Source organism: Oryzias latipes, chromosome 10, assembly GCF_002234675.1.
Source record: "Oryzias latipes chromosome 10, ASM223467v1".
Taxonomy (NCBI): Eukaryota; Metazoa; Chordata; class Actinopteri; order Beloniformes; family Adrianichthyidae; genus Oryzias; species Oryzias latipes.
In genome coordinates this window covers 21,988,594-22,004,219 of record NC_019868.2, presented here as the reverse complement: position 1 = coordinate 22,004,219, position 15,626 = coordinate 21,988,594, and the positions used below count along the sequence as shown (strand labels likewise).

Genomic DNA, 15,626 nt, shown 5'->3' with positions numbered 1-15,626 from the left:
TTGTAGCTCATGCAAATAAACTATGGAACTAACTCGACGCCTGTTAAGGTTGTTCTCTAAAAAACAAACTTTTACTCTTACCCTCAGTTGCAGTTATATTTCTTCACGATTCTTTTGCTGATATAAAAACTATGGCTTCAAATGAACAGCGTTCAACATTTTACATTCTTTGGTTCGAAAATGTTCAATGACTATTACATATTGTGAGACAATTCCTTTTTACTTCTTCCACTTTTGGCTTCTCCCATCAGGGGTCGCCACAGCGAACAAGTCGCATGGTAAATTTGGCAATGTTTTACGCCGGATGCCCTTCCTGGCGCAACCTTCTCTAACCGGGCTTAGAACCGGCAGAGGTAGAGAAGGGAACAGGGAGCAGCCTGGAGTCGAACCCGGGTTTCACGGACGGAAGGCGCCGCAAACCAGCACGAGCTAAACTGGCTCCCAGACAATTCCTTTTTACTGATTGTTTTTAATATTTTCTAAGTTAGTGTTATTACTAGGCAATTATTGTGACAAATTAAGAACAAGTGTGCTTTAAAAGTTGTACATTAATTCTTCATTAACTACCTTTTAATTACAAAGTTCAAATAAATATATTTTTATAGATCCACTCCACTGAAAATGGTGTTTTTAACATGTTCTTGTGGGATTGTACAGATGATGTAAAACATGTTAAGAGTTAAACTCCAGATTGCATTTCTTTTTGAACATATTTTGAAAAGAAAAAAAAGACTTTTTGTGAGGTGGAAAACACAGAGGCAAATTTCTAATGATTTTTTTAATCTTTTTGATTTGGGCTAAAAACGGCAACATCAAAATGACAAAGAAAACTGGGAGCGCTTTTACATTTGATCGAAAGATGTTTGAAATGAGTCTTTAATTGCAAGAAGAAATCAAGTTTTTGACGAGATGAGACCGCAGAACCCTTACATCTTTTTACATGTACAAAACAGACGAGTCATAAAACATTCCTATGAAAAGATGTTTATTCTTTAAACCTGCACAGAGCATGTGACCATAAGGACGTGAAAATAAATACAATTTCCAGACAACATGAAAGCAGCTGTCACGGTCTTAAAGTTTAACACAAAAAAAAGTACTAGGAAAAAAACATCCACAGAAAACCCTCCTATGATATCGAACAAACACATTGTGAACCTCCTGATCCTAAACCACGTATAGCTTTCAATTGCTGTACAGTATGCACCGCATTACAGTACTCCAGCTGGAACTACGGCTGCTAAGCCTGCGAGCAGTTCAGCGTTGCTTTTCCTAAATAAATAATGTGCCTGTAAGAATCCTAAAAAGCTTCATCGACAAGCAAATCCTTCTTTCACATTTTTAAGAATGCGCATCTTCCTGAGACAGACTCGTTTATCCTTTTTGGGCCTCTACTTATTAAACACATCAACAGAAGTATAAATTAAATATAACTGGCAAAAAATATGAAAACAGTGGCTAAACAGAAATGTCTATTTTTGAAATAATTCACGTCTATCTTTGGGTGGACATCACTTTTCCTCTCGTGTAAACTCAACATGGCTATTAAGCCATTTAGAAGACAATTCTAGTCTAGAATCACTTTACTATGCCAGTCCTGTCAAACTGAAGGCACAGTAACATCAGCACTCCAACTTCACTAAAGAGTAAGCTGCTTTGATCCATTGACCTTTGTTAATGTTCTCGTAACACCACAGACAAATCAGGAACTTTAGCTGCAGTCTGGTGCAGGGTGCAGACAGGTTTTGAGTGAATGGCAGTGGAGTGCTGTGGCTGAACTTTTGTGAAACATTTGTCACTCCAGTGCTTCTATTATAGTCATACATCAGACACGATATTCAAAAGAGACGGAGAAAAGGAGCACAGAGTTGTTTTTTTATTTTTACAGCTATCTACAGCTTCGGCGTTTGTCTTAAAGACAAATTATTTGGTGTACGAGCAGCTTTAAGCCAGGTAAAAAAAGTCATTTACCAGGCTGAAAGCCAGACCAGCTTAAGTTAAGACAAAAAAAAAAGAATAATATAAATAAACGTTAATCTCTTGCCTCCTCTTCTGTCAGACTGGCACTGAACAGTCACAACTAATCTAACTGGACTTGTTTGTACAGAGGAGCACCGCTGAGGCACTTGGGTAAACAACCAGGATGGCTGCTGCTGATGAAGCAGGGGATCATGGGACTGATGGAGGCTTAGTACCTTTTGGTGTAGCGATCGTGTGTTTAGTAGCTCTGATCGTGGGTTTCTATTGGAAAAGTTGAATTGAATCGAGTGACAAAGTGTGAATGTGTCAGGAAAAGCCAGGGTCAGGGATGATATGGACACGGACCTCTGACAAAGTGGACCTATTTCCCTCCATACATCCTCTCTATGTGGTCAGAATAGTGGTTCTTTAGCTCCTTTCTCTTCAGCTTGAATGCGTCTGTAACCAGACCCGTCTCAGGGGTCCATGGCTCTGGACTCAGATGCACTTTCACTGGAATCTCAAATCGCTGGAGTTTAACTACAAAGACAAAAAAAGAGGGAGAATATGACATCTGTTATAAGTTTTTGGTTACAAAAACATAATAATTAATGAGCAGAAACGTGCATTTTGGAATTTAAAACATTCAAAGTAGCTGAAAATAGTAGAAAAGCTGCATCTTTTTCAATTCCTACTTTTGAGTGCGACATCAGTAATCCTCTTCAGAACCTCCTTTTCCATTTCAGGGTGAACGCAGAGCTCCTCAAACGTTCCCTCAATTCCTTTCTCCTTGGCCAGGTCTGTCAGCTTTTTCTGGTTTGGAACCACAAAGCTGATGACGAAGTTCTGCTCACTGCAGAAAAACAGATCGGACATTGTTAAGAAGAATAAACAAGAATCCCAGCTGGAAATGTGCATCAATGAATTTAAATCAGCAGTTGCTGTAAGGGTTTTGGTAAAAGGGCAGGCGGCACATTTTCCAAATTATACTTTTATGCTTCTCTTCCTGGAAATACCAGAAAGTTAGTTTTGTGTAATCCCATGAGAACAGAAAATAAAGATGGGAAAATCCAGGTCAAAAAGCTACGAATAAACAACAGTGTGATATCTTCCTGTGCAGCAGAGTATTTTCCATATGCAAACACTAAAAAACCATGAGAGTATTGATAACATTGTGATCATAGAAGCTCTAAAAAGCTAAATATAAAACAACTTAAAAAGTCAAATTAAAGCCCTTTCTAGTTCCAGGAGTAACCAGAAACTGAATTTCTTTTCCTGGATATGTGGTTCTACTAGAATCAAACCCACCTGTTTGCGTATGCGCAGATGTTGTCTACAAGAGGGCAGGTTTTCAGAGCAGACTCCACTTTACCAAGAGACACGTACTCTCCGGCCTGCAGTTTCACCAAGTCTTTCTTGCGGTCTAGATTTAAAAAAGTGTTTCACAGTGCTTTGTTATAAAAGTACCATTGATTTGACAACAGCTGCACTCGGTTGGTTTATAAATGTACACACCCACTATCTGCAGACAGCCATCAGGATGAACCTCTCCTATATCTCCGGTGCAGAACCACCGCTGACCCTTTTCGTCCTGGAAAAAGTCATCATCGTTGCCTTCGTGCCTGAAGTAACCCGTGGTGACGTTGGGTCCGCCAATGAGGATCTCCCCTCTTGGGTTTGGTGTATCCTTTGTTGTGTAACCACCTGAGAGTTCAGAAGACGCATCTTAATGCAGAAACCGAGAAATCCACGTCGTCCCGGTCCTTCAATGCGCCGGCGTGCTTTTGGTCTTACCCTCAGCCCAGTCCCTGAGGCGGATCTCGCAGCAAACCAGAGGAGCTCCGACGCGACCGGTGCTGATGTCTGCAACTGTGTAAAGACAAAAGCTTAGTCACTTCCCTTTTTCCTCAAGAGGACAGAAAAATCCTCTCAGTTTGTCACTGCACGCACATTTAGCCAAGAATGTTTAACCAGGCCACACATGGACGCACAAATAACAGTCACAAACAGCATCTGAAAGCCGTTTCTGTGATGAGAGCCGTGCATTTCGGTTTGAATCATTTTAGGAACTGAATAAGTAAAAGTGCTTTTCTGATCACACATGACAGCAATCGAGCCATATTTGGAGACTGATTTAAAATGTCTCTTTTTGAATTTGTTCATTTTTTTTATGCTGAAGAGTAAGTCAACACTTTAAAATCATTATAAGACATTAACAAGCATGAGTAATGTGTTTATAAGCCACTATAGGACAGCTGTATTTGTATGAATACCTTAAAAACTAATGCTTGTTAACGTCTTATAACTAGATTATTAAGAGCTCTTATAGTGTACCTTCTGTGATGGTGCCAGCTCCGCAGGTTTCAGTCAGGCCATAGCCCTGGCCCACGGGACAGCAGAAGCACACGTTCATGAACCTCTGCGTGTCCGAGGACAGAGGTGCTCCCCCGGACAGCATCATCCTCACATTCCCGCCCAGCAGCTTCTTCACTTTCCCGAAGAGCAAGCTTTGAGAAACACAGATTATGGGGTTGTTTAATCAGGAAATAAACATGCATCCGTCTGCAGCGCAGCCTTTCTTACCGGTTGCAGACAGGTGCGTCATAGCCCTTCTTGACCTGTTCCAGTTTATATTTGTATCCCAGTGTAAACAGCGTCCGTTGAATGTAACTCATTTCCTGCACTTTGCTCATCACATTCTTGTTGATGCGATCCATTATTTCCTTTTAAAAGAGAAAAGCATTTGATTTGATTAAAACCAGATAAAAAGGGTGATGGGGGGGAAAAAAAGAAGGATTCTTACAGGAACAGCTGCCATCAAGGTGGGTTTAAGAACAGAGCAGTCTCCTTTACTCCCTTTCTTTATTCTGGTAGACTAAAGAAATAAAAAGAAGAACATTTTAAACTCGTGCCACACATTCACAGTACACCCACATGTGATTGTGCATCCACAGAAACTCGTTGGTACCTGATCCGACAGAGTCTGAGGAGATGAATACCCGATGCGGCAGCCGTATGTGACACAGGAGATTTCTGCCGTCATTTCCAGGACGTGAGCCAGCGGCAGATAGGCAATGTATGTATCTTTAGGTCTGCCATGACAGAGCAGAAAAAGCAAAGGAAGTCGTTAAAGCAGGTTCTCTGTTACGAGACCCACATTTTACAACAGACATTGCTTATCATCATTGTGTAGTTCCTCTTTTCAAACACTCTCTGTCTTTATGCTTTGAAATAAATGACAACTAGAGACTGTTTTTACCCTTAGTAGTGCAGGCCACACTACTTCTCTGATCTGATCTTTACCTTTAAAACAGTTTTTGTGGTAATGCTCGTTACTTCCATTTTTTTGCTTCTTTCTTTTTTACAATAAACCTGAAACTGAACAAAAATCTAAAATTCTGAGAAGTCCAGTTTTTTTACTGCAAAATAATTTACGGTCGATCAAACTGGTTTGATGTTCTATAACAAAGATCAAAAGTGTGCAGACATATTGGAATAAATCCAAAAACAGCGCTTAGACGAGGTCCAAACAATGTGAAAACCTCCCATAAACCCTTTATGATCAAAAGATTTCATACAAGGGTATCCCAATTATGTGTCATAACTCGTCTTTGTTTTAAATAAAACATTTTAAACCTTCACATTGAATTATGAATGGTATTATTCTAAAGGTGGCTTGGCGTAAATTGCCTCAGGCAGTAAGGCGGTGTCCTCGTTCCTGATTTGTATAAAATCCAACTGTTTCCTGAGCGTCTAAGGAAAAAAGGGGAATCCGGTTTCCTCATCAAACTCACCCCAGGTCTGGGATGCGCTCACACTGGCCTGTCATTCCTGCTATGAGGTTACTGTGGACGATCATGACTCCTTTGGGCCTCCCAGTGGAACCGCTGGTGTACATCACCACAGCCAGATCTGAGGGCTCGGGGGTCTCAATCGGCTTCTTCACTGCAGGACGAGCAGAACAATGAATGGCCCGTTCCCCAAACCCGTTACAAAAAAAAACAGATTCAAAAACGCACTATTCTCCGGTAGTTTGCCCAGCTCTCGCACGGCCTCCATGCTGCGGATGGAAATCCCTTCGGGAAAGCCTTCTGCGTTGTACTTCTTCTCATCCACGTAGATCACGTGTTTTAAAGAGGGGATCTGTGGCAGCACATTCTACAGAGAGACAGGAAAAAAACATCAGTTTGAGTCTTTTCTTGGTTTTTTGGCGGTTTGTGGGAAATTCTTGAAGTTATTGTGTGACGGTGTGGCACCGTCAGCTGGTGGTGGGACCCACATCGTTTATTTATTTTATGGATAAGATTATTTCCTGTGACGTTACCTGTGGGCTAATGGAGATCAATGGTTTTAGAGTTTAGCAATCGGTAGAACACACTAACAGAATCTGAGGGCACTTCACAGACAACTAAGGATGTAAAAGATAAAAGATGCGTATCGAAAAATCAATGTAGTACTGAGAGTAACAGCAGAATCGGTTGAAAACCACAGATTTGATATGTTGGTAAACAGGTATGACATACATTAGGAAACAAATAATCAACTTTGTCAGAGTCTCTTCCTGTTCTGTCTCTACTGTCTTTGCTATACTTTTTTTTAACCACAAAGAACAAAACATTTTAAAGGACCAAAAGACCGTTTTTGTTTTTTTGAAGCTGTTATGTCAAAGATAGAAAGAAACTAAAAAGGGCTGATAACAAGCTGTTAAAAGGCATTTTCATTCATAGTTTGAAATGCCAAATGAATTTTAAATATCTGGATTTTTAGCCATTTAGGTAAAAGAATTGGACTGTATCGTATCCCACAAAATGAGTTGAATCTTCAATGAATCAATCATAAATAAAATCATGCCAGTGGGAAAGATATACACACTTACACACAACAACATTTAACTCTTGATTAATTCAGTCTGGAATTTGATCTGTTTTCATGCTACAACATTTATGAATGTCCTGTTGCATTAATAAAAAAACAAGTCCTTTTAAGCTGAACCAAGTGTTAAAGAAGGAGGAGAACATGTAAAAGCCTGAAAGGCCACAATGAAGAAACTCCAGTTTCATCAGCAGCTGGAAGCACTTTTCCATTGCGTGGCTCCACACCTTTAGGCTTTTCATCTAAGCCTCCAAGCAGAAACGTTTTTTTAAAGAAATGATTGTTAACGGATCATCATTCCTGCTCCACATGCACTCCTCAACATGTTACATTAAGTCCAATCAAAGCTTGTGGGAAGAAGGAATGCGGAGCTCGGCTTTTAACAGAAACAAATGTTTACTGCGGGGCGGATGAACACGCTTCAGAAGTGGAGATCATGCTGGAACACATACCCTTGGAAAAACACAGCTGGTGCTGCAAGACCCTTGATTATATAGAAAAGTTGTGACCCCCCCCCAACCACTAGATAATAAAATTATAACATTACTGTGTCTCTAGAAGATCTAGAAATGTGAGAATCTACAAATTTAACAAGTAAAATAAAATCTAAATCCTGTCATTTCCTCCCTACTACCAGCAATGAATATTTGTCCTCTATAGAGGACATTTCTAAGCCTGAATATCTCCCAACCACTGCATACTACTAAACTAACTCCTGTTGGATTTTGGGGGCTTTATAGTGTGAAGGGGTAGGGCTCCAGGAATTGTAGTTTTGGTGGATTTAAAATATGTTGACTGGACAACATTTTTTTTTTATACTGTAGTAGTCAGGAGGATTTTTAAAGGGCTTATACCGCGCAAATGTAACTTTTTGAGCTTTTAAGCCCAAAGCGGTATTTTGATCCATTCACGCATTTCTGAGGATTCCTCTAAAAAGCTGCACTCTTGAGCGCCAGCCCCTCCCAACCCTGGAAAACGAGCGGGGTTCCTCACGTAGATAAGTGAGAAACCGCCCCTTCCAGGAAGAGTCTGTGCAACCAGCACCGCCCCCAGAATGACACACACACCCACTTTCTCAGTGGAGCTGGTGGTGATCGGCAAAACGCTTTGCTTTTATGTGCACAATATGCATCTTTGCTAAAGTTTGAAGGTGATTGTTTTCATGGGTGAAAAGCAAACGTGCTGCAGAGATCGGCTATAGGATGACGTCCTGAAATGGGCGGCACCCACAAGTTACGAAAGTCGTGCCTCAGAGATCGAGTCGCCTTACTTTCAGATAGGAAATGATCTGTGAAAATAACTAATATTTCATTAAAAACATCGTTCTTTAGTGAGGCAAAGGTAATAAATCATCATATATATGGATGTAGTTTGCTCTGAAAGGCTTAAGAAAAGTATGATATAGGCCCTTTAATGCTCATACTGCCATATAACATTCCTCCAAAGGAACCAAAGAGGTCATAACTTTTTAATAACACGTGATATTAAAAATCTGGTGATTTAGTTTTTCCCTAAAATGTTGTCCATCTTTGCTTGTTTAGTGAGAACTTCTTGTATATCCATGTAACCTTTGTCCTCAATTTACACTTCAGAGGAATGACTCACTTTCAGTTTAGAGTCCAGCAGTTCCATGCTAGTAATCAGATGTGTAATTCCTGTTTCATTTAGTCCATACGCAATCGCTTCTTCTCCTAAAGTTGCGTAAAACGTCACCACTGCAGGCAAAAAAAAAGAAGAAAAAAAAAAAGGTATGAGTCAGAAAAGCAGGTTTGTACAACAGTTATGGTTTGTAAACGTTGGGTCTGGAGTTTGCTTACATGGGAAATTCCGCCTGAAGCAGGCCTGAGCAGTGATCATCCACTCTGCTCTGGTTTCACAGAAGATGGCGATGGTGCTTTTGGGCTGCTGCCCCAGCGCTGCCAACCCGCTGCCAAACTCGTTCACTATAGACTCCACCTCATTGTAGGACAACCATGTATACTCCCCCAAGATCAGCTACAATAGAAAACATGTCAGCAGCAGCACGCCGTCTTTAGACCTTCAAGTGCTCCGTGGTAAAGTACAAACATACACACCTTTTTGAAAACTTTACCGTTGGACTGAGTCTCGTTCTCCTCGCTCAGGATCTCTCTGGTCCCAAGACAAGGATCTGGTCCAAAGCGCTCCACAGCATGCCTGAACAACTTATCCAGGGTGTCCTTCCCTGGGAAATCCTCCGCGGCGAGAGAATCAAAGTGGTCCACGGATCGGTATGGTCCCTCTGGGTGGCCTGACGTGGAGCGGGCCTTAATTCGCCTGGAGAGAAATTTTCTTTGGCGAACTCCAGTGACGAAGTACCAAGGAAGGAAGGAGAGGATTGAGTACATCCATATCAGAAGGTGGATTGGATAGAGCAGGAAAGATTGGAGGGCAGAGTTTGACTGGATACCCATTTTGGTGTGCGGTGGTTGAAAAAGTCTTGATTGTTGAACTGCTTTTTAAAAAGATTTCAAAGTGTAAGTGCACAGCTGTCAAAGCTGGGATGAGAAAAGCCCACGCAGGTATTTTATGGTCCCACAGGTGTATTATAAAGGCTTTGGGTCCACTATTGTCACCACGTTGAGCTAAAACGAAGAGAGAGAGAAAAAAGACATGAAATAAACATACAAAATATACATTTACTTTCCATCAAATTTATTGTTTACATCAAATAATTACTGATCATTGCTGTTTTGCTATTTCAAAGTTCTGTGAAAAAAATGAATCAAACCGATTTTTACTAAACAGCCGTTAAAGCAAACCACTTTCTGATGAAAAACGTCTAAGGAATTTAAAATAAAGTTGATAAGATCTGAGATTAGGAATTCAATTACTTTAGAAGCATACCTCCTTTTTTTCTCCGTCCCAAACATAGACTGTTTTTACAGTCTTTGGTCCTAAACAGTTCTGCGTAGTTTTGATGCTTACACGCCTCTACAGCTTCAAAATAAATGACATTTCAACTGGGAAATTCTCCCTCAATCTTGTATAAACACCTGTCTACCTGTCAGATACAGAGGGCTGATAACCAGAGCGGGAAGTCCCTCTGACCAGATGAGCTTCTGGCCAATGATCCGAGCTAGAGAAAAGCGCTGAAGAGGATAGACCAGCAGACGGCCAATAAAAATCACTCTTGAGGCTCACCCCACTGGTGGTCAGTCAAAGGCAACTTCAGGGCAAGCTGGCGACCTCACTGCGCAGAGGACTGCATGCAGTTAAACCACATTTTACCCATACAAAATAAAAGGGCCACCTTTAGCGTAATAAACATTTTAAAACACAGGAAGAGGAATGCAGAACCATCCTCTTCTTAAGGGCTTACTCCATCATTATGTCCACACAACATTTCCAGACGCTTAATGCAGTAACAGGAAAATCTTCCTGTCCAGAGGCAGGAGGGGAATGAAAAAGTTCTGGATATTTTTTTTATTGTGCAAACACCATGATTCACCTGTCAGTGAGTCATATTTCCCAAGTACACATGACGTGCAAAAACATCTAACTGGACAAAACAGTTAGAACAAGCCGGTCTCTGTTCAAACCCACATTTTGCATATATTTTGGTTTTCTATGGGGGCATATAACCATAAAAAATACCGGCGCGGAAACATGACGTAACAGTAAGGAAGCCCACACCTGCGGAGCTCCTGACGGAGATTCTGCCTTTGAACTTGAAATGATAAGAAGAAAAAAATACATTCTCGTTGTGTTCTTCTGATGTTCTTAAGTTTTGTTGATAAAGTTTTTTCAATGACAAGAAAAGATATCGGAATCACGCCCCAGAATTTTTTTGACAAGTATCAATCTTTACATAGATGGAATGTAATGATCAGACGTAGAGAAATGTTTCTGTTATTTCAAACATTTCATTTGATATATATATACAAATAAAAATAAATACATCCAAAGTGGTAATTTGGGTCCGTTTTAACAAAAAAAAAAAATGCCTAAATTTCGACTAGTGATTAGAGCGCATGCGCTGAAAAATGTGTCCTCTATAATAAAACATTAATTTCGGGAGTAACCCGTGCTAAACGAAACGAGCGGGATAGGAAACGATCGGATGACAAAAGAAACCACGCGCTGCTGCTGCTTGCTCAGCTCGCGCCGTTGAGCAACACAAACGGCGAGTTGATTAACATTATCTGGCAAAAATGTGTCGTACTAACTAAGCCGTTATAGTTACACGCGCACAAATTAACTCTAACACAAATCTATTAACGGGTAAAGGAAGTAATGAGATTACAGTTTTAACAGGACAGTGATACCCCTGCTTAAAGAGCAGGCGTCAGACGTTCTTACCCTCAACAGCCGAAAACCCGGTCAGTCATGTCTGAACCCAGAAGTGACCGAAAGTTACCTTTTCAGCGGGACCCAGAAACACGGAACACACGTCATCTCATTCTATGTTTCTCGACCAATAGGAATCCGAAGCTGATTCGGGCCCCCGCATCCCCCTCCTTCTCCACATCCGCGAGATGACAGATGTAGCCGGAAATCACGATGTCATTGTCAGATGATTATTGACATTTTTTTTTAATTTTGTTATTTTTTGTTTCATTTTTAGGGAAAATACTTTTTAATAATTACATTTTCAATGAAACCCTGTTTCTTGTTGACATTTAACTGAATGGAATTATTTTCTGTTCTATTCCGAAAATTGTTGGGGGAAAAAGTGCCCTTGGCATTTGTTAATCACTAATTTTATAAACCGACTTTATGAACCATTCTCGACTTTTGGGACAAAAAAAAAGAGTTTATTTTAATTTACATTTGTTTGTGTGTTTCTTTTTATTTCAAAGGAAAATATGTGTTTGGACACATTTAGACTATTGTCAATTTAAGTTATCTGCAAAGTAGATCAAATACGTTTAAAAAAACAGCACTATTCTCACAATTACTGTTTTTGCTGATCTGGACAGATGTTAAAATGATATATAATACTAATTCACATAGGCAGAGTGAAAGAAACGTTTGCAAATAACCAATTGTTGTGTTTCAATTCCGTGCTGTAGGTTAAATCCCAGACCGTTTTAGCTTTTTAATCATAAACAAATGTGATCTAAACTTCACAATGTCGCCCTCAAGTGGTTGACGAGAATCAGCACAGTTGCATTTACAAATTCACATTCCCCTTTCTTTTTGTTTGCTCGTCTCAGAAAAAATGGGAACCACTTTGAATCATCCAAAGAATTTGAACATTAGCACTTACAGATGCCCCTCTATCCCATCGTCAGACATGCGGACCACGATGTATTAGGAACAACAAAGGCAGGTGGTCGAGTTGTTTACAACAGGATTTTATTTAATAGCATGGATTAAAAAAATAAAAAAAAAGCAGTTTAGAACACAGGGAAAAACACATCATAGAAAAACATTCGAGCTGAAATGTATATTCTAACCCGAAACACATATTAAATACATTAAAACACATAATTTTATTCATAGTTAAATTAATGTAATCGATATTAAAGCAAAAAGGTATGTCTGAGACTAGAGTTTTACCGCTGCAGTGTTAAGCATTTTATGTTGAAAAGAAATGCAGCTTACTTATCTTTAAAATCTTATTTTAAAGATCACGCATTTACTATGTCGTTTGATTGTTTCTTTAATGGTTTATATAAAGCACTTGGAATTGTCTGTGCATCAAATGCGCTATACAAATAAACTTGCCTTGCCTTGTATCAACAAAAACAAAAGAAAAAAAACTAAAAGAAATAAATGCAGCTTACTTACAGAATAAAATAAAATACAGAAAAATAAATGCAACTTGCTGAAAGGAAATTTACTCTTTAATTTACTTGGAAATAATGTACTTAGAAGGAAGTTACCTTCTTTCTAAGTTCTGTTTTCATGATAGTACAGTTTGTAGATACATCGCTTTTTAAAAATTGGTTAGATGTATTTAACATGTGATGATTAAGCCACTATCACATTGTTGTTTTTGATAATTATATATGTATATATTAACAGTCCTCCATCTCAGTTCTGTTTCGCTAAACCTCTTTTTCTTTTCTTTTTTTAAGAAAATGTCTGCTGATGTAACACAGAGAAAGGTGTCGTGTGTGTGTAACGTGAAAAACGTGCAGTCATCGTTCCAACTTTACATTTATGTAGGAGGCAGTGTTGTTCAGACACATACAGGCATGGCAGAGGTGCACTTGTTTTAGCGAGCGGGACAGCCCCTCCGCTGAATTGCATTTCACTGTAATGCTGTACACTGAATGTTTAAACTGAAATCTCATGGTAAATGTTGTCAATTGAAATATAATGTTTGGTACTAGAGCCCAAAGTGCTTAAAATTCTTTTTTTTTTTTTTTGGTTTAAAACATAACGTTATTGACAAAAGCTCCTTTCCGCGTGCGCTTTTTATTTCATGCTTTTTTTTTTTGTGGCTGTAAGCGCCGCCCCGGCGGCGTACCCATTATAGTAAAACATTCGCCACCCAGACTCAAAGTCCCACGTGTTCCAGATCTGCTGCACAAAAACATCACGGGCGGCTGCTGCAGCTGTGTGCTACGAAGCACATGGTGGTGTGCAAGCGTCAACCTTTTGAGTTTTGTTTAACTTTATCGCTTTCTTTGCTGAAAAAGCACACCGTTTGAATAAAAGTAGCTGGTCGACTTAAGGAAAGAAATACCATTAAAAGCGCTGTAACTTTGTGGATTTTCTTTTTGTTTACTTAAAACTTATTCGACAGCCAACAAGCGAGCATGTCGACTGGCGCAAAGCAAGCGAAAAGCTGCCCGATTCCCACCAGGGTCCTCACCCTGAAGGACTGGTCCCAGCTCCCTGACTGTTACAGCCAGACCCCCGGGGGGACCCTCTTCTCCACCACGCCAGGAGGTAAGAAAATCAGCCAGACTTCCGCCTCACCCGCAGAAATGTTTAAAAAAAAAAGGATGTCAACCCTTGAAATCTGAAAAACGCGTGCAGATTTAAGGGTTAAGAGTCAGTGCTATTTGTTTTGAAACAGTACTCCTAAAACATTGAGGTCTGCTTTTAGTTTCTCCATCAGAAACATACAGTCAAAGACAACAGGATCCGACCAACTCGTGACTAGGGAGGGTGGATGAGTCAAGCTGCAAGCACAGCGCTGTGATTGGCCTGTGCGCGCTGGCGGTTGAAGGCCGTTTGAGGAACACCCAAGAACTTTGTGTACAGTTTTCATAAAGGGGAAGGGGGGTCAGTCTATGCATTGAATGTGGTTCTTTTTTTTTCTTTTTCAATTCCCCAAAAAGTATTGCAATGTCCAGATCTGCTGCTGAACATGCCTTTTGCTCTTCTTTACCTTGAAATGCATTGCATGCTCTTTACATTCCAGCCCACTTGTGTCTGTAAACCCGCCTCTCCAGTCCTCTGTTTTGGTTGCCTTTGTCCCGGATGAACCGTTCCAACCTTGGCCCATTGCATAACATGTTTTCCTTGGAGACAGTTCTTGAACTGATACTGTACACATGAATGTAAGCTGTCTTTTTGACAGCTAACACATCCCCATTTTTAAGTGTTTTAAACTTTTTCTTTTCAATATGTCAATCTCCAGGAGAATGAATCAAGTTTAAATTCTAGTATTTGTATTGTTTCACTTTCCCTTGCACATTAAAATTAGGGCCTTCTCTGTTCAAGGACTGCGAAATCCTCAAACGCCACTTTGTGTTTTTCTGTTCTCTTCGAACGCAGGTACTCGCATCATCTACGACAGGAAGTTTCTCCTGGAATGTCGAAATTCCCCTCTCGCCAGGACCCCCCCATGCTGTCTGCCTCAGATCCCAGGGGTCACCATACCAGCTACACACTCCGTGGGGAAACTGCAGGACCTGAAAGAGGAGGAAGAGAAGGATGTTGCAGGTAAAATAAAAGTATTTCTGCTCTAAACATAACTACAGTTTAGTGGTTTTCTTTACATAAACACGCAGATCTTAATCTGTTTGTTCTCGGTCACTCCTTATTGCTTATCTAGCAGACGTACTGTTCTTGCCGTTGCAGCAGTTGGGCTGTTTATTACCTCATGGTACATTTTTTAATACTAGGCCAGTTGATTATTAGAGACTCTTTGCCGTATGGTAGTTTGTGCAGTGCAAGCTTTTAATTTTGCGCTTCATCGGCTGTTTTATAACCAACATTTTGACGTTTTGATAAAATGACACCATTCTGTAATTTTCTAAATCTTTACAATACGGACTTTGTCCCATCCATGTCTCGGCTAAGACAATTTCCTTTTTCTTTTCCAACAGATGACAGCCAATTTGAGATGGATATTTGAGCTCCAGAATTGCCTCCTGTGGAGAGTTATTGGTTAAAGGTCATAAATGACTAATGCATTAATTATATGAAAAAAAAAATCATTATTCCTCTTATTTTTTGTTTACAAATACCTTTGTCAAAAACCCAAATGAATGTGTGGAACTGTGGGGTGATTTTGTGTTGTTACCCTCTCACACTGAGTTAAGCAAAGGAAGAAAATGGATTGCCTTGATAATTTCTTGCTTGCTAACTGTAATGATACAGCAGTACAAGGGAGGGGGAAAAACCTTTTTTGAATTAACTTTTTTATCTTATGTAAATAAGAAATTTGTACGATGTAGCATGTTTTTTAAGTTGAGGGAAATGATTACATTAAGAGATGTATGGAATGGGTTAGCAATGCATCAGCCTTCTTATGTGAAGCCTCAAACGGGAAGACTCACTTTGTTTGAAGCCTGCAGATTATCAAACATTTATTTTGTATGAAAGGAGTGATTTGAGAATTTCAAAATAAAGGCAGTGAAAATGCAAAA

The 15,626-nt window shown here is 39.9% G+C and overlaps 2 protein-coding genes across 4 annotated transcripts; one reads left to right on the top strand and one right to left on the bottom strand.

The window, feature by feature from the left end:
• Positions 1 to 968: 968 nt before the first annotated feature.
• acsl4 (acyl-CoA synthetase long chain family member 4) lies at positions 969 to 11,274 on the bottom strand. 3 transcript variants are annotated; one of them, XM_004073429.4, is made up of 16 exons: positions 11,152 to 11,274; positions 9,260 to 9,434; positions 8,907 to 9,151; positions 8,649 to 8,826; positions 8,437 to 8,546; positions 5,979 to 6,117; positions 5,754 to 5,904; positions 4,928 to 5,051; positions 4,763 to 4,834; positions 4,543 to 4,682; positions 4,294 to 4,466; positions 3,754 to 3,828; positions 3,475 to 3,663; positions 3,268 to 3,382; positions 2,655 to 2,812; positions 969 to 2,499 (listed from the first exon to the last, which is right to left on the bottom strand). In XM_004073429.4, the coding sequence occupies exons 2-16, from the start codon at positions 9,261 to 9,263 to the stop codon at positions 2,342 to 2,344; spliced, it is 2,031 nt and encodes a 676-aa protein (XP_004073477.1). In that variant the 5' UTR covers positions 9,264 to 9,434; positions 11,152 to 11,274; the 3' UTR covers positions 969 to 2,341. The 3 variants fall into 3 exon arrangements, with proteins under 3 accessions (XP_004073477.1, XP_011478702.1, XP_020562387.1); XM_011480400.3 differs by having other exon boundaries at positions 8,907 to 9,434; XM_020706728.2 differs by lacking the exon at positions 11,152 to 11,274 and adding an exon at positions 9,697 to 9,800 and having other exon boundaries at positions 8,907 to 9,434.
• Positions 11,275 to 13,333: 2,059 nt separating this feature from the next.
• On the top strand, positions 13,334 to 15,626 carry eif4ebp3 (eukaryotic translation initiation factor 4E binding protein 3). Its single transcript, XM_004073428.4, has 3 exons — positions 13,334 to 13,695; positions 14,530 to 14,697; positions 15,084 to 15,626. The coding sequence occupies exons 1-3, from the start codon at positions 13,563 to 13,565 to the stop codon at positions 15,110 to 15,112; spliced, it is 330 nt and encodes a 109-aa protein (XP_004073476.1). The 5' UTR covers positions 13,334 to 13,562; the 3' UTR covers positions 15,113 to 15,626.